Source organism: Pristis pectinata, chromosome 28 (genome assembly GCF_009764475.1).
Source record: "Pristis pectinata isolate sPriPec2 chromosome 28, sPriPec2.1.pri, whole genome shotgun sequence".
Lineage (NCBI taxonomy): Eukaryota > Metazoa > Chordata > Chondrichthyes > Rhinopristiformes > Pristidae > Pristis > Pristis pectinata.
Window position 1 is genome coordinate 2,620,028 of NC_067432.1, and position 20,736 is coordinate 2,640,763.

Genomic DNA, 20,736 nt, shown 5'->3' on the forward strand with positions numbered 1-20,736 from the left:
GTGTGGGGGGGAAAAAGGATTTAACTCTCTGTAAAGATGCAAGTATGAAGATGAAGTAGGTGGTTTAACACCCAGCCTCCAGTCCACAGACACTGGGCAAAGATCTCTCCACATTGCTCGATATTGTGCCTTGTTCACAGTGATTCACATGAGTTGACCTTGGAATTCGCGTAGAATTACACAGGATGTGTAACACACACAGACCGTTCAGCCCAATCTTCCAAACCCTCTACGTCCACATCAATATTTCCATCTATTTGTTTATCCTGAATGTTTATCCAACTTCCCCTTAAATTCCCCTGTGCTTATCAATTCAGCTATTCCCTGTAGAAGTGAGTATCACACCCTACACCTGTCTTTGGAATTCCCTACTGGATTTATCAGTGACTGTGATTTTGATCACTAATGTTGGATTACCTCCCACATGGAAACACCTTCACTACATGAACCCCTTCACAACATTCACTACCTCAATCAGCTAAGAGCTCCGGCTAGCTTGGTTATAAGCGCTCTTCTGATCTCACCCTGTAAATCTGACATTAATGAGGAATTGCGAGAGATGTACGTTGTGCTTCTCTCCCCACTGAACAGGGAATGGGGAGACATGCACTGTAAGGCACAGTTTACACAAGGGCGCTGCCCATTTCCCCTGGGACATGCTTTCATCACCTCTTCAGTCACACGGGCTGATGGCAGCTCCCAATCCACTGCTGGGTTCCCGAGCGCTGCGACCAGTCCGAAAGCCCAGCCGTGGGGCCCTCCTTACCTGACGCGTGTGAGCAGAGCAAACACTCCTTAGTTTTTATCATTCGTGTTTAGAATTTTAGGCCTGTGAAGAGTTGCTTGTTCGGTGAATAGAGTGAGGAATGGAGTGAGACTCTCCCTTCCAAGTGACCAGTGGCCAGAGTCTCCGTCTTGGATGAAAACAGCACGTTAAATCCGCAAACTTGACCGACCCAGGAACTGTGCTGTCTGTGTCATTGTGCCATTTAAATAGCGCCTTGGAGATAGGGAACACATCACTCGCTCACTCAGTTACTCCCCATCTTCCCTTTATTCCAGCCTTAAAAACTGGCCAAACAGTCGTGTGTCCTTGGACAACTTTCCATTACCCAGCCTGGGTTTTTGCATATATTGTCCTCTAGTCAGTATGAAAAAAAACCTTTCAGTGTTTTGGGACGTCCCAATGCGCTATACATTATAATCAAAATAGTTCTTCTGTCAAATTGTTAAAATATTACAAGGAGATAATTAACAAACATTGAAAGTCTTACAATTTTGAGGGAACATTTTGTCACTACTGAATATATTTTGACATGAGACACCCACCTGCTCTAATATTAATATCATAGAGTAGTCTTGGTACTTTTATTAAAGTCTGAAGGTAGCACACCTCTTTAACATCACAATAACAAAACCACGCTGTATTACTCAGTTCCTGTGGGTACTAATGGTTAATCACTTACTCTAATAGACCTTATATAGCACAACAGTCCAAGAGCTTCATAGAGGGTAAAGGGTCTGGGGAGGGGCATGGCTGAATGTGGATTTCACTCTTGGTTTAAAACTCCTCTTGAAATCTTGTTGAGTCAGAAAGTCTCCCAGCAGTAGTTGAATTCATCCAATAAAGCTGGATGCTGCCACAGAGAGGGGAGGAGGGGAGCTTGGCATCATCCTGTCTTCTCAGTGCCCCTGGGCTGATTTCTCAGGCTGGGCGATGTCATGTGTCAATGAGAAGGCTTAGCAGGTAGCGCAGCTTGCACACCATCCATCGTCTGAGAGGACAAAAGTATTCATAATGGAACTGTTCAAACTCAGGGGTCTGACGTATATCACGTAAAAATGCTACGTCAATATCTGATTCTGTAAGAGCGATCAGGAGCAGGAGTAAGGCAAAGAGTAGTCCGACGGTCACCAGCAGCAAACGGACCACACTTAAAACAAATGTATTCACCTGTTCCTGCTCTGCCCTCTCACTAACACCTTCAGGCAAGGCAGCAGTCCCTCTGCCTGGTTCTTCTGCCTCTGCCGCCACTCCCACCTCACTCTCTCTCTCCTCCTCGATGCCACAGCTGCCGGTGGGGTTGTGTTCCTGCTGGAGGAGGACGGACTCCAGGCCGGGCTCGGACACCGGAGTGGGCAGCATGCTGCCGGCCGGGCTGTACAACTCGTCCGCGATCACAGACGTCCGCTCGTTCCCCTCGGCGGCAGAAGTCTTGCCTGGGTGGGTGGCGAAGGTGTCCGTGTGGGAGCTGGATCGCACAGGCGTGGAGTGGGCACTGTCCCGGAGAGATTCCAGCCCTGGAACAGAGACACCAGCACTGTTAACAGGAGGCCAGTGACATCGGATCCCTTCAGAAACAGGCCCGAGGTACCCGACCAGTGATCCAGCAGCGTCGGATCAAGGCACAGGTGAGGCTGTTCAGCCAGCTCAATCCCAGCAAATCCTTTCCCCAAGTGCCAGCCCGCAGCCCCTGCTGATGGCCCAGTTTCCACCTCCCACAGTTCCCGATCCTCGCACGGACAAACCTTTTCTCACTGCTCGCTTCTTCCTTCCATCATCACCTCAAACCTCAGCCCACAGCCCCCCCCCCCCCCCCCCCCGGGCAACACAAGCTCAAATCTCACCACACACTGCTGGGGGGGGGGGGGGGGGGGGGGGGGGGGTTAAATTTAATTAAATAGATGAGAAATAAAGAACCCAGCTCAGTCATACAAGACCATGAGATATAGGAGCAGAATCAGGCCATTCGGCCCATTGAGTCTGCTCCACTATTCAGTCATGCCTGATTTATTTTTCCCTCTCAACCCCATTCTCCTGCCTTCTCCCTGTAACCTTTGACACCCCTACTGATCAAGTACCTATCAACCTCCGCTTCAAATACACCCAATGACTTGGCCTCCACAGCCACCTGTGGCAATGAATTCCACAGATTCACCACCTCTGGCTGAAGAAATTCATCCTCATCTCTGTTCTAAAGAGATGTCCTTCTATTCTGAGGCTGTGCCCTCTGGTCCTGGACTCTCCCACTACTGGAAACATCCTCTCCACGTCCACTCTGTCCAGGCCTTTCAATATTCGATCAGTTTCAATGAGATTCCCCCTCATTCTTCTGAACTCCAGCGAGTACAGGCCCAGAGCCATCAATTGCTTTTCATACATTGACCCTTTCATCCCCAGGATCATTCTTGCAAACTTCCTCTGGACCCTCCCCAACAACATATCCTTCCTTAGATACGGGGCCCAAAACTGCTCACAATACTCCAAATGTGGTCTGACCAACGCCTTATAAAGCCTCAGCATTACATCCTTGCTTTTATATTCTAGTCCTCTTGAAATGAATTCCAACATTGCATTTGCCTTCCTTACTACCGACTCAACCTGCAAGTTAACCTTTAGGGAATCCTGCACTAGACTCCCAAGGTCCTTTGTACCTCCGATTTCTGAATTCGCTCCCCATTTAGAAAAGAGTCTACGCCTTTATTCCTTCTACCAAAGTGCATGACCGTACACTTCCCTACGCTGTATTCCATCTGCCACTTCTTTGCCTGAATTCAAGTCCTTCTGCAGACTCCCTGCTTCCTCAACACTACCTGCCCCTCCACCTATCTTTGTATCATCTGCAAACTTGGCCACAAAGCCATCAATTACGTCATCCAGATCATTAACATATAACATGAAAAGTATTGGACCCAACACCGACCCCTGGGGAACACCACCAGTCACCAGCAGCCAACCAGAAAAGGCCCCCTTTACTCCCACTCTTTGCCTTCTGCCAGTCAGCCAGTCTTCTATCCATGCCGGTATCTTTCCTGTAATACCATGGGCTCCTATCTTGTTTAGCAGCCTCATGTGTGGCACGTTGTCAAAGGCCTTCTGAAAACCCAAGTAAACAACATCCACTGACTCTCCTTTGTCTATCCTGCCTGTTACTTCCTCAAAGAATTCCAACAGATTTGTCAGGCAAGATAGAGCAGTCCAGCACCAGGAACTGGCCCTTCAACCCTCGTGTCTCTGCTGTCCATGATGCCAAATGAAGCTGATGTCATCTGCATGTATGTGATCCATATCCCTCCATTCCCTGCATGTTCATGTGTCTAAGTGCCTCTTCAATGTCACTATGGTATCACCACCACCCCTGGCAACACGTCCCAGGGACCCACCACCGTGTGAAAAAAACCTGCCCCACACATCTCCTTTAAGCTCCCCTCCCCCCTCACCTTAATGTTATGCCCTCTTGTATTTGACATTTCTACCATGGGAAAAAGACTATCTACTCTGTCTATGCCTCGTAATTTTATAAACTCTGTCAGGTCTTCCCTCGGCCTCCAGAGGAAACAAACCAAGTTTGTCCAACTTATATCTACAACCAATTCAGGCAACACCCTGGTGAATCTCTTCTGTACCCTCACCAAAGCTTCCACATCCTTCCTGTAAAGGGGCAACCAGAACTGCACACACAACTCCCAATGTGACCTGACCATGTTTTTCAACCGTGCCCTGGAGCTCTGCGATCGGCGCTAAACCACCTGGTTCGGGGGAGCAGATCCTTCCCAGGTCTGGCTGACGCGTGACTCCAACTCTCAGACCTTCTGAAGTGGCCCAGTATTTGTTAGCCACCTTGTGGGCTCATTGTGGGCCGCATTGTTAGGGCAGTTCTGGGAACTGACCAGATTAAAAATGAGACACTGCTCCCAACCGATGAAACACTGGCCATTCTCAACTTTAATGGAGAGCATATCTTCTGTGCACAAGCACACGTGTATCTGTGCACATACATCTCTGTGTGGAGTGTGTATACATGTCTGTGTGTGAATGTGTGTGTGAGCTGTGTATCTGCATGTCTGAGTCCATGCAAGTTTGAGTAGGTGTGCATGCGTGTCTGAGTGTGTCTAGGTGAGTGTGTAACTGGGGTTTGTGTCTGCATTGTAAGTGCGTGCATTGTGTGGCAGTGTCTGAGTGTGTGCAAGTGTCTGAGTGTGTCTAGGTGAGTGTGTAACTGGGGTTTGTGTCTGCATTGTAAGTGCGTGCATTGTGTGGCAGTGTCTGTGAGTGTGTGCAAGTGTCTGAGTGTGTCTAGGTGAGTGTGTAACTGGGGTTTGTGTCTGCATTGTAAGAGTGTGCATTGTGTGGCAGTGTCTGTGAGTGTGTGCAAGTGTCTGAGTGTGTCTAGGTGAGTGTGTAACTGGGGTTTGTGTCTGCATTGTAAGTGTGTGCATTGTGTGGCAGTGTCTGTGAGTGTGTGCAAGTGTCTGAGTGTGTCTAGGTGAGTGTGTAACTGGGGTTTGTGTCTGCATTGTAAGAGTGTGCATTGTGTGGCAGTGTCTGTGAGTGTGTGCAAGTGTCTGAGTGTGTCTAGGTGAGTGTGTAACTGGGGTTTGTGTCTGCATTGTAAGTGTGTGCATTGTGTGGCAGTGTCTGTGAGTGTGTGCAAGTGTCTGAGTGTGTCTAGGTGAGTGTGTAACTGGGGTTTGTGTCTGCATTGTAAGTGTGTGCATTGTGTGGCAGTGTCTGTGAGTGTGTGCAAGTGTCTGAGTGTTAGGTGAGTGTGTAACTGGGGTTTGTCTGCATTGTAAGTGTGCATTGTGTGGCAGTGTCTGTGAGTGTGTGCAAGTGTCTGAGTGTGTCTAGGTGAGTGTGTAACTGGGGTTTGTGTCTGCATTGTAAGTGTGTGCATTGTGTGGCAGTGTCTGTGAGTGTGTGCAAGTGTCTGAGTGTGTCTAGGTGAGTGTGTAACTGGGGTTTGTGTCTGCATTGTAAGTGTGCATTGTGTGGCAGTGTCTGTGTGTGCAAGTGTCTGAGTGTGTCTAGGTGAGTGTGTAACTGGGGTTTGTGTCTGCATTGTAAGTGTGTGCATTGTGTGGCAGTGTCTGTGAGTGTGTGCAAGTGTCTGAGTGTGTAAGTGTGCATTGTGTGTGGCAGTGACTGCTGGTGTCAGTGGTGCAGTTTGCAGTGAGCTCAGCAGAGGGAGCACTTGAACTGTTTTGAACTAAAGTTGGGGCAGTGTAGAGTTTACATCTGGAACGGTCAGCGCTGGAAATCGCTGAAACCTTCCTCTCCTCCAACGTGAACCTCAGCATCCCTCCGTCCATCTCTGCTCCTTCCACCAATCTCCGCAGCCCGGGAGCTGTGGTACAGCACCCACCTCCCGTCCCCATCCCACTCACAGCTGAGATCCACAGCTTGGCACCAGGTGGAGGTTGTGTGCAGGGGCAGGTCCTGTTCCGACTCATTCACCAGGCCACAGATGTCGAGGGGAGTGGAGGAGGCCTCCTGCACACAGGGCGCCAGACGGAGGCGGAGGTTGTTCAGGGTCGGGGAGAGGTTCAGGTGAGTGAGCGGAGCTCAGAGACAACAACAGTTCCCACGGTTCAGAGTCCAGTCTGTTTCCACCTGAGCCAGGTCCTCCTGATGATCTGCTCCCTCCTTCCCGGGACAGTGGGGCTGCCCAGATCCGAAAATGCACCCCTCTCGTCCTGCCTGTTACGGGACTGGAGGGCTTGAGTTTTGAGGAGAGACTGGACAGGCTGAGGGTGACCTTATGGAGGTTTATAGAATCATGAGGGGCGTAGATAAGACGGACGGTCAAGGTCTTTCTCCCCGGGGTGGGGGAGTCATGCCTGTGGCCATAGATTGAGGGTGAGAGGGGAAAGATTTAAAGCGGACCTGAGGGGCAACTTTTTGACACAGCGGGTGGTGGGTGTGTGGAAGGAGCTGCCAGAGGAAGGGTATCACGATGGAACAATCACAATGGTTACAAGGCATTTAGACAGGTCCATGGACATGGGCCGAACGCGGGCAAATGGTTTAAACGGAATCTAGCTCGGATCGGCATCTTGGTCGGCATGGACGATTTGGGCCGAAGGGCCTGTTCCCGTGCTGTTTTGACTCTGACTCTTTGACCTTCGGTCCTGGGGAAGGAAAACTCTCACAAATCACTCACACCCGCACTTCCGAAAGCTCAACTGTCCGGTGGTAAACCTGCCCGTTAGACCAGGTCTCGGTTCCGACTGGGACGATGCTCCTCGGTGCTCGGGCTGGGGTCTGGCGGGGGGGGGGGGGGGCGTGTGGTATGGGGGTGTGGGGTGTGGGAGCTGTGGATGGGGCGGTCTGGGGGTGTGGGAGCTGTGGATGGGGCGGTCTGGGGGTGTGGGAGCTGTGGATGGGGCGGTCTGGGGGTGTGGGGGAGGTGGGAGTCACGGGGGCCGGAGGGAGATTTCTCCTTCCCACCAAGTGAAGATTTATTGCCAAACTTTATAGATCAAACTTGGCACATGTTTTCGAGCCGGGTCAGCTACAAGCTGCAGACGCCTCTTTCAAGAAACTTGGGGAATTTTAATTCAGTTTAAACCGTCCGGGAACTGAACGTCCGGTCTCAGACAGTGGACGGTCGGACTCACTACTGGAGGGAGGACGGTCCGAGCTGTGTGACCCACCCCCACCTGCTCTCACCCTCACTGGGGAACCTGTGGCTGTCGGTAGCTGCCAGCGCCGGCCGTGCCCCAGGAGTGCGCTCTGCGCCACGTTAGAATTATTCACAATTTACCAGATGTAAAGAAAGGCGAAAACTTTGCAAATGAACTTTCAACCTTGGAGCCGGTCCTGGTTCCGTCAGTGAGTCCCTGAGTGGAGCCAGTTCCAGCCACCTGTTCTGTGGGCTCAGGACACGTCAATGCAATCACTCTGACAACTTCTGCGCTCCAGGCGCACGTTGTTTTACACAGGGCGGCGATTCCAGGGCCTGAGAGCGGTTGGAGAAGGTCGGGTGTGTCTGCGCAGTTCTCGTACTTCACTGGGTGAAGCGGGGAGGACGGAGCGGAGGAGACGGGGAGGGCCGGAGGCAAGACACCCGGCTCACCGAGCCCAGGCAAACGGGTCCAAGCTGAACTGCAGAAATTCTATCATCGTCCTCACCGACACAGGTAGAGGACATGCTCACACATAACTACACACATACACTCACACGCACCTCTCACACTAACACACACACTGTCTCTCTCACACACACTCCTCCCCTGAGCTATACAAAGCCTCTGACCTCAGGCGCTGGGCTATCACCGCCATCAGTGTGATGTGGGTCAGGGGATGAGGTACAAACTCCATCCTCCCCGCACCTGATGTCCACAAGGAAACCAGGCTTCAGTCTCTGATCCAAGAGCCTGTGATGAATAATTCAAATCCTCAGGGATTTAGCATTTCCAATATCCAGGCAGGCTGAGACTAAGCAGTTTAATCATGTTACTGTTGACTTGTTGTCCCTGGACTGTCGAGATAAACGTAACTTGTGTGAAGAGGAAAAGGTCACTTCAAAACCATTAATCACCGACAACTGCATTGTCAAGATGTTGTCCGAAAGCTAACACTGGCCTGAGACCGAGGCAGTGGGCAGGACCCCGGTCCAATCATCTTGGATTTGAAATGAGCCCCCTCGCCAACAACTACACCATCAACTTTCCCTAAAATACATCTTTTACCTTCCTATTGGTGTGATGACGGGGAGTAATCCATGGCTCTGTTCAAAGGTGGCAGATTGTGGCTGCCCTACACGTTGTGACCGTCGGAGAGACGGAGTCACTCTCCTGCGGATCTACGTGGGTGGCGAGGGATTTACAGACATGGTTCTGCAGCTCTCCTCCGCTCTCTGCGTTTTCCTGAAGAAGTGGGCCTGTTTTTGTCAGGAGACACTGCTGGAGGGTTAGTCCCGAGGGCCATTCCCTGACATTTGTGTCTATGTAGACTGCAGACTATTAAATCGAGTCCACGGTAAGAACTGACTCACTGCCCTGGAGGTGTGGACAACACTTGCCCTGGTGTTTAGGGTCTGACGCTAACTCCAGTGATTCCAGTTTATCCTCAAGGGCAAAGGAAACTGCAGGTTCAAAGGTCCTGCTCTTCTGACCAATCAGTGCAGGAGATACGGAGACCCCGTGAGTTTGATAAAACTCCAAAATAAATTAGATGAAGCTTAACTTTACCCGAGTTCAGTAAACCGCAGAATCTGCTTTAGTCTCTGGTTCGGACCAGCCTCCTGCCTCTCACTCCCTGTAGACTCGAGGCTGCCCAAAACTCTGCTGCCTTCATCCTTCCTCCCAGCGCCTCCCATTCACCTGACAACCCCCCTCCCCCTACCCACACCCCTCCTCCCCAACCCCACCCCCTCCCCCTCCCCAACCCCCCCACCCCCTCCCCAACCCCCCCCCACCCCCTCCCCCCTCCCCAACCCCCCCACTCCCTCCCCCTCCCCAACCACCCCACCCCCCACCCCTCCCCACCCCCCCCACCCCCTCTCCCCGCTGTCCTTCTCTTCTGGTTTTAACAATTTTAGAACCATAGAACAATACGGCACAATACAGGCCCTTCGGCCCACCATGTTGAGCCGCCCTTCAAACCACACCTAAGACTATCTAACCCCCTCCTCCCACATATCCCTCTATCTTAAATTCCTCCATATGCTTATCTAACAATCTCTTGAACTTGTCCAATGTACCTGCCTCCACCACCACCCCAGGCAGCGCATTCCATGCCCCAACCACTCTCTGGGTGAAAAACCTCCGACATCTCCCTTGAACTTCCCACCCATTACCTTAAAGCCATGTCCTCTTGTTTTGATCATTGGCGCCCTGGGAAAGAGGCGCTGGCTGTCCACTCTATCTATTCCTCTCAATATCTTGTATACCTCTATCATGTCTCCCCTCATCCTCCTCCTCTCCAATGAGTAAAGCCCTAGCTCCTTTAGTCTCTCCTCATAATCCCTACTCTCTAATCCAGGCAGCATCCTGGTAAAACTCCTCTGCACCCTTTCCAATGCCTCCACATCCTTCCTATAATGAGGCGACCAGAACCGGACACAGTGCTCTAATTTTAAAATTCTATCCTTTGTTTTCAAATTCCTCCACGGTCTCAGCCTTCCTTCTCTAGGCCACCAGCTTTTGCAGAGGGTGTAGGGGAGGATCACCAGGACGCTGCCTGGATTAGAGGGCATGAGCTATAAGGAGAGGTTAGACAAACTTGGGTTGTTTTCTCTGGAGCGGCAGAGGCTGAGGGGAGACCTGACAGAAGTTTCTAAGATTGTGAGAGGCAGAGACAGGGTAGATGGTCAGAATCTTCTTCCCAGGGTAGAAATGTCAAACACTAGAGGGCAGAGGTTTAAGGCGAGAGGGGGAAAGTTTAAAGGAGATGTGTGGGGCAGGTTTTTTACACAGAGAGTGGTGGGTGCCTGGAACGGGCTGCCAGGGGTGGGGGTGGTGGCAGATACGACAGCAATGTTTATGAGCCATTTAGACAGGCACGTGAACAGGTGGGGGATTGGGGGGATACAGACCATACGCAGGCGGATGGGGTTAGTTTGGACTGGCATCATGGTCAGCACAGACATGGTGGGCTGAAGGACCCGTTCCTGTGCTGTACTGTCCTGTGTTCGATCTCTGCATTCCTCCAACTCTGGCCTCTCCCTCAGCCCGTCAGAATCAGGGTTATTATCACTGACATATGTCTACAGTGCAAGGCATAACATTGCTGTAAGTTACAAAATAGGGAAAAAAAGGAATAACCTTCACCCCCGCTTCCAGCTGATAAAACACAGCAGGAAACAGGCCCTTCGGCCCACTGAGTCTGTGCCGACCATCAACCAGCCAGTTACACCATTTTATTCTCCCCACATCCCCAACAACCCCCCCCCCCCCGATTCAACCCCTCGCCCACACACTTGGGGGGAATTTACAGTGGCCGATTAGCCTACTGACCTGCACATCTTTGGGATGTGGGAGGGAGACCGTGCAAACTCCACACAGACAGAGCTGCTGGGTCACTCCCCAGCCACTTCTACCCAACTCTGGAGCTCCCTCCTTAAACTCCTGGAGGCTGCAGCTGATTGTTTTAATTTGTTGAGTGATTCCCGGAGGGGGGAACGTGGAGATTTGTCCTGGTGCACGGGGCTGAACCGTCTCCTTCCTGACCTGCCAGAGTGGCTTTGAACACTGCCAGCAGTGTAAGGGTTAACAGGCAGGTTCTTTGCCCCTCGTTCTGTTGCCAAGGGCTGCAGGGGAAGTAATTTGTGTTCTGTCAGGAAGACAGGCGGAGTGTAACCAGAGCGTGTGGCCGGCCCTGGAGTGACAGACGGAGGGGTCGGAAATAGAAGTGATCTTCCTCCTGGAGCACGGGACCGTCGCCTGATCTTTATAAGCCTGTGACATCGCCCCTGCAGCCAAACCCCGGCCACTCCTCCCACTCCCTGTGGCTCAATGAGATCCATCAGGAACGGGTTTGGAACCTGCTCTGCGCTGGGTAATTCCTGGTTCCTGCCCAGAACGGTTCCCCTCTTCCCGCCTCCCCGCCCACGGTCCAAGGTTCTGTTCTCCATGGGAACACTGTTCCAGAGCAGTGACAAGCGCCTGGTGCATTTATTGATGGTCACCGACTGACAGACGTCCAGAACCGCAGTATCCGTGCGTCTGTCAACCTCTGGTGTCTGTGAACGGTGCAGTGTCCAGTGTCTGTGACCCCAGTTCTGGACCCTCCGGTCCCCTTTTGACTCTCACCAACTTTTACCGATGCACCATAGAAAGCATCCTATCTGGATCTATCACGGCTTGGTAACTGCTCTGCCCAGGACCGCAAGAAGCTGCAGAGAGTTGTGGACACAGCCCAATGCATCACGGATACCAGCCTCCCCTCCTTGGACTCTGTCTTTACCGCTCGCTGTCTTGGTGTAGCAGCCAGCATAATCAAAGACCCCACCCACCCAGGACATTCTCTCTTCTCTCCTCTTCCATCGGGTAGAAGATACAGGAGCCTGAGGACACGTACCACCAGGCTCAAGGACAGCTTCTACCCCACTGTGATAAGACTATTGAACTTTTCCCTTATACAATGAGATGGACTATGACCTCACAACCTACTTTGTTGTGACCTTGCACCTTATTGCACTGCACTTTCTCTGTAGCTGTGACACTTTGTACTGTTATTGTTTTTACCTGTACTACATCAATGCACTTTGCACTAGCTCTATGTAACTGCACTGTGTAATGAATTGACCTGTACCATCAGTGTGCAAGACAAGTTTTTCACTGTATCTCGATACAAGCGACAATAATAAACCAATACCTCCGGCCATCGACCACACCCTCCCTGGACCTGACCTCTCCACTTCTGTTGGAATTGTTCTGGTTTCTGAGACCCCATCTCCTCCACAAACTCAGTGAATCCTGGTCCAACTGACCTGACCTCTCCTCATTCGCCAGTCCCACCACGCCAAGCATCTCTCCAGCACAGCTTCGCTGCACCCCCACCACAGCAAGAACGTCCCTCCTCAGACACAAAATTCCAGATGGGATCACACAAAGTCCCTGGACAGCTCCAGCAAGACATCCTTGTTCCTGTGAGAGAGAAGAGAAACATCCACCTGCCCACCTGTCGTCTGCTCTCGGTAACCGGTGCACGGGGATGCCCAGGTGTCGTTGTACCTCCCCCTTTCCCAGCCCATCATCATTTGGAGAATAATCTGTCTTTCTCATTAAACTGCATCTGCCCACCCACCCAACTTGTCTGAATCGCAAATGGGAAGGAACTGCAGATGCTGGAAATCCGAAATAAAAACAGAAAATGCCAGAAACACTCAGCGGGTCAGGCAGCGTCTGTGGAGGGAGAAACAGTTAATGTTTCAGGTTGGAGACCCTTCATCAGAGCTGAGAAAGAAAGTGTGTGGGGGGAGGCAGAGAGGAGGGTGGGGGAGGGCGGTGGGTGTATCAAGGGGAATGTCTCTGACAGGGAGAAGGTCAGATGAAGCGCCTTTGTCCGTGTGACATGAAGCTGATGTAGTCTGCAGAAGGTTGCACACTCCGGCCTGCAGGGACATGCCTACAAGCCAGAAACAGATGAAAAGGGACAGCTGCCAAAAATGCCCAGTTCTGATACAAACAGAAGGAAAAGGGACTTATCTAAAGTTGGACAACCGGATAGCGGGTCCTGCGGGCTGCCAAGTGCCCAGACAGATGACGTTCCTCCAGCTTAAACTGAGCCTCTTTGTACCAGTGCAGACAGAGGGGACAGAGTGGGATGGAGAATTAAAGTGACAGGCAACGGGAAGCTGAAGGTTGTCCCTTGCACTGAACACAGATGCTCCCCCCAATCTGTGTTTGGTTTCTCCAGCATAGAGGAAGCCACATTGTTCACTGGACTGGAGGAAGGGCAAGTCAATCACTGCTTCACCTGGAAGGTCTGTTGGGTCCCCGGATGGTGGGTGAGGAAGAGGTGGAAGGACACCTCCTGGGCGTGCAACACCTGAACCGTGGCTTCCCCTCCGCCATGGGGGCTGAGCCCTTGATGGCTTTCTAGCAGCTCACATCAGGCAGGAACAACTGGTCAGAGGTTGAATTCTCACGAAGGTTCATTGACCTCAGATGTCAGCTCTTTCCCTCCACTGGACGGGGGATTTTGTGGCAAGTGATTCACTTCCTGACACCCAAGGCTTCTCACCAGCTCCAAGGTGCAGAGATCACGCTCTGCCTGCCCAGGTGAGTGCAACCCCCACGGCCCTCAAGAAGCTCGACACCATTCAGAACAGAGCAGGCTGCTTGATCAGTACCCTGTCTATTCACCCCCCCACCTCCCCACCCCCGACCACCAGTGCACAGTGACTGCAGTGTGAGCAATGGCCTCTCTGACAGCGCCTCCCAACGCCACACCCTGTACTACCCAGAGGAACAGGCAGCAGGTGCAGTGCAACACCACCACCCATGGGATCCCTTTCACACACCATCCTTATTTGGAAATATGTTGTTCCTTCAACATTACTGGGTCGAAATCCTGGAACACCCTCCACAACAGCACCGTGGGAGCTCCTTCACTAGGACTGCCATGGTTCAATGGGGCAGGTCACCCCCACCTTCTCACGGGCAAATAGGGAGGGGTCACAACGCTGGTCCGTAATCCTGAGAATAAATATTAAAAAACCTATCCCATCACCACGAGTGTGGCCAACAGTTGCACTCTTCACTCACTGGTTCAGGGGCCCTGTCAGAGCTCGTCCTTGTTCGATGTTTCTTGTGGTTATCCATCTTCAGCTGAAGGACGTTAGCTCATTGCAATAAACAGGTTTCAAAAGTCAGATAAGAGTTGGGGGGAATCTTCTCAAAGCAGGCGTATGTAGATTGGCAGCGGACAGGTCCTACTTCACGATGTGCTGTACCCCAGAGCCAGGAGATGTGGAGTGTCAGACAGAGGAAGTGTTTCCAAGGCAAGGGGAGGTAGAGTAAAGGGAAAATCCCCAGGGCAGCTTCTCTCAGTCAGTTCCAGACACAGTGAGCAGGGATCTGGAGCTGGTGAACTGGATGTGGAATGTGGCCCAGAAGTGGGGGAGGAGGGGGGAGTACCGCAGTCACCTCTCGCACCCTTGTACTGCCCGATCCTGTCTCCCTACAACCAGGTGTCCCATCGTAAATGTGGTCACTTCAGCCCTGCCCTCAGCCAGCCAATCACCCCAAGCCCTACTGCTATTCAATATATTCCCAGTCACACTGACCTCATGTGTCACACCAACGCTTTGCCGAATAATTTAAGATCCAGTCCTGTGGCTATGATGAGCTAAAGGTTTCACGTCACTGTTGGCAGACTCCCTCCAAACACAATCCCATGACCTCTAATGCACGCGCTCACTGGGCACATTGCAGACATCTGGTGCAGTCAGCCAATTAAAGAAGGGTGTGACCGGCACCCATGGTGCAACCAGTTCAAGGACACAACACACATCGGCCAACACGAGCTGGCCTTCCAACCAGTTCCAGAGACGCTCACAGACCACGCCGAGGTCTGGGGGAGGGTGCGGTGGGGTGGAACAGGATGTCTTGTCCCTGCAGAGCAGAGAAGGTTAGGGGACCGTGGTTTTGTTAGACAGGGAGGATTTCCACTGACAGGAGGTTCCGTAATCCGAGGACACAGGTTCAAGGAGATCGGCAGGTGGGCAGCAGGGAAGAATGTTTTACGTAATGAATTGTAATTGGGAACAGTCTGTCTGAAGGAGGTAGAAGCAGGTTCAACAGGAAACTGCTGGAAGGGAGATGCTGACCCCTGGTGCCGTCTGTGTGGAGTTTGCACGTTCTCCCTGCGACTGTGTGTGTGTGTGCGTGCGTGCGTGCGTGTGTGTGTGTGGGTTCATCGGTCAATATAATTGCCCCTGGTGTGTGGGTGAGAAAGGGAATCAGGGGGGAATTGATGAGAATTTGGGGAGGATTAAAGAAAATGGGATGTGTAAATGGGTGGTTGATGGTCAGCAGAGACTGGGAGGGCCGAAGGGCTTGTTTCTGTGCTGTATCCCTCCATGACCATGATTTACAGTGCTGTGGGAGAGGAGGGGAGTGAACTGATTGGAGAGCTGAGATAGGATGGAGGGGCAGAATGGCCTTCTGTGTGGTTAGACTCAATGGATCCTGAATAAAACACTCAGGGACGGTAGGGGTCTCTGGCCTGCCCACTGTTCCCCCTCCGCCAGGTCAGTGCCCAGGGGAAGGGCGACCCCAGTTCCTCGATGCTCTCGAGCCCCTCCCTGCAGCTTCTGTGGACCTGAGACACACACGGGACTCAACTCACCCCGCATCTCCGTCTCCCAAATCCCTTCCTCAACAAAATCCTGCTCCCCATTCCCATCAGATTCCTCCCACAGTCTGGGTACAAACATTGAGCACAGACCAGCACCGTGTTACATTCATGGTGCTGCTGCAAAAGCACTTTGCATTTCTATAGCGCTACAACAATCCCCAAACAGCGTCAGGGAGCTCAACACCAGCCTGTTCCATCGGCTCCCCATCCACCCCCCCGAACATTCATTCCCACCGGCACCAGTGCCCAGTGGCTGCAGTGTACAACGTCCACACAACGCACGGCAGTTACTCCCCCGACAGCACCTCCCAACCCGCGGACTCTGCCCCCGAGAGGCCCAGGTCAGCAGGTGCAGGGGAACACCACCACCTGCAGGCTCCCCTCCAGGGGCACACACCATCCTGACTTGGAAACATCACCGTTCCTTCAGTGTAACTGCAGCTAAGTCCTAGAATTCCCTCCCCAACATCACTGTGGGAGGACCTTCCACACACCGACTGCAGTGGTCAGGAAGGCAAGGGGTTGGACAAACTAGGGTTGATTTCTCTGGAGTGGCAGAGGCTGAGGGGAGACCTGATAGAGGTTTATAAAATGATGAGAGGCATAGATAGAGTAGACATCTGGTATCTTTGTCCCAAGGTCAAAGTGTCTAATACTAGAGGACGTGCATTTAAGGTGAGAGGGGGAAAGTTTAAAGGAGATGTGAGGGGCAAGTTCTTTACACAGGGAGTGGTGGGTGCCTGGAGTTCACTGCCAGGGGTGGGGGTGGAGGCAGTTATGATAGAGGCATTTAAGAGGCTCTTAGCTAGGCACATGAATGTGCAGAGAGTGGAGGGAGATGGGCACTGTGTAGGCAGAAGGGACTAGTCTAGTTAGGCATTTAATTATGAGTTTAATTCGTTCAGCACAACATGGTGGGCCGAAGGGCCTGTTCCTGTGCTGTTGTATATATGGCAGCTCCTCACCACCTTCCTGGGGGCGGACAGGGACAGGTAATAAATGCTGGCCCAGTCACAAATGGCCACAGCCCCACAAACTCAGTAAAACATGTTTAAACACAACCTCTCTTCGCGTTTGACGGGATATTTGTTGCTGCTCACTTGGGGGCCCTGGGAACTTGGCAGAAACAAGGATCCTCCTGGAGTTCACAGCCCCTCACACCCTCCTTCACAGCCACTGATATGCGATTCTGTTGTAACCACAACACTCAGCCGCCTGGTGCACAGCAAGATCCCAGGCAGCGCTCTGTGGTTGTCACCAAATAACCGTGGTGGACCCTGGACCCTGGGGAGAACTCCCCGGTTCAGTGGTGCCCGAGGATTCCTTACACCCAGCCAAGATGTTGGCACATCTGGCGGCGTGGCACTCCCTCAGCGGGGCTTTGTGTTGGATCTGTCGAGCAGACCCAGCCACACAGAGCCCGGACAAGCAGCTCCCCTCATCCCCCGAGGACATAAATCCCCGCCGAAGCTTCCCACGGGGCGCCGGCACTCGCACTTACCTGTGAAAGCAGCAGGAGTGCTGGAGAACTGCCCGTCCGGTTGTCTGGCTGCGGTCAGTGCAGGGCAGAGGGGCAGAGAGCCCAGAACCTTGCTGAAGATCCGAGGGCCTAGAGACAGGATCCTGACCCTGACATCTCGGCAGCAGTGGTTCATCATCCGCAGGTGCACATTCACCTTGGTTTTAATCTTGATCAAGCACTTCACCATGGCAGCTCCCGCTACACCGACAGTCTCTGAACCGATCTCTCCCCGAGGGTCGAGTGGGGACGGTGGAGGGTTTGCAAGCTCCAAGTGGCCGAGAAGAGTGGGACGGGAAGCTGAGGCGGCTGGTGTCAGCGCCGGGTGGGAACGGGACCCGCACTATTTACAAAGCAGCTATTTATACCCTGCTGCTGTCACCGTTTATACTCGGTTCCTCCTGCCCTGCATACTATCGGGTTTCAGCCCAGCTCCCATATCCTCTCAGCTCAGCACAGTGGCTGCTCACTGCAGTGGAGCCGGGGGCAGGGAGGGAGGGGAGGGGAGAGAGGGAGGGGAGGGGAGAAGGGGAGGGGAGGGGGGAGGGGAGAAAGGGAGGGAGGGAAGGGGAGGGAGGGGAGGAGGGGAGGGGAAGGAGGGAGGGGGAGGAGGGGAGAGGAGGGAGGGGAGAGAAGGGGAGGGTCCATAAGACCATATGATTTAGAAGCAGAATTAGGCCATTCAGCCCTTCAGCCCACTGAGACTGGTCCTGGTCATAAAGGGTCCTCTCACAGTTCCCAGTCCACACCCGGCCAACACACACAGACAGACAGACAGACAGACAGACAGACACACACACACACACACACACACACACACACACACACACACCCAACATAACAAACACAGTACACACATGCACACACACACACCCCAACAGCAAACACCCAATACAACACACACGTACCCAACACAAGCACGCACACACACACACACACACACACACACACACACACTCACACACACACACTTCACACACCACACACATTCTCACACCCCAACACAACACTCCCACCCAACCACAAGACACCCACCCCCAATCCCACACACTCACTCATCCCCTACATGACACCCACCCCCAGTAATCGTGTTTACTCCCCCAAACACACACACACACACCCTCTCTCTCTCTCTCTCCCCCCCCCCCACCCCCCCCCCCCACCCAGCCCCAGACACGCCCATCACCATCTCCTCCTTCACACACTGGGCTTCATCGGGAGTCCCAGGATTTCGCGGTGATGACTGACGTGTGTGTGTGAGACCAGCGGCAGCTCCCACCTGTCGGAGTGGTATTTGCAGGGTGGGTCCGGGGGGTAGTTGTGACATCTGAACCTCGCACTACACCTGCCACTGTCCTGTCAGGGAGACCACCCCCAAGTCATGGCCCCCCCTGCTTCTGGTACCAGGCTGCCATTCAACCTCCGACTGCATCACTCTGAGATTTTGGGGCCTTGCTGTGAGAGCACACCCCACTGTACTTCCAAGCTCTGACCCCCTCCCTGAACCTCTCCACCTTGACCTTTGTCCATGCTCCTGAACTCCCACCCCCCACCCCCCAGCCAAGTCCAAGGTCAGCAGTCCTGCAATCCCACGGAGTTCGGAGTCAGGCCTGACCAGCATTCCCCAGAGACAGCCGGAATGTTCACACCATTAAAAGCACAAGCTGCTGGTGAACTGTTTACATCTGATGTGAAGGGAAACAATCCCAAAGCCCCTCACTCTGGCTCGGAATCTCTTCCCATTTGTCCAGATGGGGCCGGTGAGGAAGGAGGAGCCAGAGCCATGGTGTGAGGGGGTCCCTGAGCTACATCAACGCAGGGCTGCAGTTCCTGGCTGACCCTTCCCATGACAAGCTGGCGTGCTGTTAAACGGCCTGTGAACAAGCTTTGAAATAGACTCCACGGAGTGTCAGTGACAGAGGATGCCCAACGAATCAGCGTCAGACACCGTGGCTGCTCCTCCCCAACCCCAGCCCCAACCCCCAGCACACACTCTGTGAGCTGGCACACGAGGGGCAGAGGCAGCTCCACCGTTCACAGGAGAGGTGTCACTGCACAGTGAGGGTGGTGCGATGACCACAGGAAGCTCAGCCCCAGCTGACTGAGGCGCACTCCCATTCAGGGTTGTGGGTTCGAATCCCATATTATCGCACTGTGGGAGGGGCGGTACTGAGGGAGGGGCACACTGTGGGAGGGGCAGTACTGATGGGGTGGAGGGTGTTGCACCGGGTCGTGCCGTGCAACCGATTCTTGAGCCGGTTCACCGACACCCCGGCCGCCTGTCACTTCTGCGGCCGGGAGGAGACGGTGTACCACGCGTACGCGGAGTGCGAGAGGTTGCAGCCCCTCTTCGAGTATCTGCGGGGGCTGCTGCTGAAGTTCTGGTTGCACTTCAGCCCGACGCTGTTGGTCTATGGGCACCCGGTGCAGCGCGGGGAGGGGCGCGCGGCGGATCTCCTGGTGGGTCTCCTGCTGGGACTGGCCAAGCTGGCCATCCACGGGACGCGTTGGCGGGCGGCCGAGGGTCCCGGCAGGTCGGCCCGCCTGCCCGTCTTCCGCGCTTACGTGTGCGCGCGGGTGCGTCTAGAGAGGGAGCACGCGGTTTCCGCGGGCACCCTAGCCGAGTTCCACGCTCGGTGGGCCCCTCAGGGGGTCGCGTGTGTCGTGGACGGTACAGATGCGATTCTTATTTGCAGTGTCGCGTTGACGGGTGTAGAGTCGCGTGTGTGTTTCGTTGTATTAGTTTGCATTCTCTACCGTAGTATGTCGTTGCGTAGTTTCTTCTTTTCTGTATTAGATGTCGTGTATTGACACTGGTTGTCTTTTGTAGTGCTTTTAGTGAATAAACGTTTATTATTTTAAAAAAGGGGCAGTACTGAGGGAGGGGCACACTGTGGGAGGGGTGGTACTGAGGGAGGGTCACTGTGGGGGTGGCGGTACGGAGGGAGGGGCACACTGTGGGAGGGGCAGTACTGAGGGAGGGGCACAACCTCATTCCATCACATGAACAAGCAAGAATGAATCTCTAACCCATTCTCTGGTCTTCATCATGTTGCTCTTTGTGGGATCTTGCTGTGCACACAATGGCTGCCATGTCCCCTGCGTTACAGCAGTTTGTCTGTGGGCTGTGGGAGGTGCTGAGGTCATTGGGAGGCGGGTGCGTTTACCACCCAGCTCCTAACGTGGACACCCTACAAAGTGCCCCCCAGGGAGGGGTCCCCTGCCGCGGGTCGGTGTGTCCACCCCGGGTCAGCTCAGCTCCCCGCAGGACAACAGCACGGAGGGGAGGGAGTCAACCAGCGGTAAAGGAAGCAGAGCTCGGTGTCCGAGTGCAGAGCGAAAGGTCAGAGCCGGCCTCAAACCACACGTAATGACGGTCACAGAAACCACGGGAGGAATCCATGTGTCAAGAACAAGTCTGTTAAACTTTTACTTTAAACCGCCCCCTACTTGGCATAAACTGTCCCCCAAAGGGGCATCTCCCTATAAACCATCCCCCAGTGAGGAATCTCCCTGTAAACCGTCCCCCAGTGAGGGGTCTCCCTGTAAACCATCCCCCAGTGAGGGATCTCCCTATAAACCATCCCCCAGTGAGGAATCTCCCTGTAAACCATCCCCCAGTGAG

General features: G+C 53.4%; 1 protein-coding gene across 3 annotated transcripts in view; it reads right to left on the reverse strand.

Moving 5' to 3' along the window:
• Window positions 1–1,044: 1,044 nt before the first annotated feature.
• LOC127583995 (FERM domain-containing protein 5-like) overlaps window positions 1,045–20,736 on the reverse strand; it is a 138,203-nt gene continuing 118,511 nt past the window's right edge. For all 3 annotated transcript variants that reach the window (XM_052040474.1, XM_052040475.1, XM_052040476.1), the window contains one exon: window positions 1,045–2,301. In XM_052040474.1, the coding sequence (XP_051896434.1) occupies window positions 1,721–2,301 (581 nt within the window). In that variant the 3' untranslated portion in view covers window positions 1,045–1,720. The remainder of the gene's footprint in view (window positions 2,302–20,736) is intronic.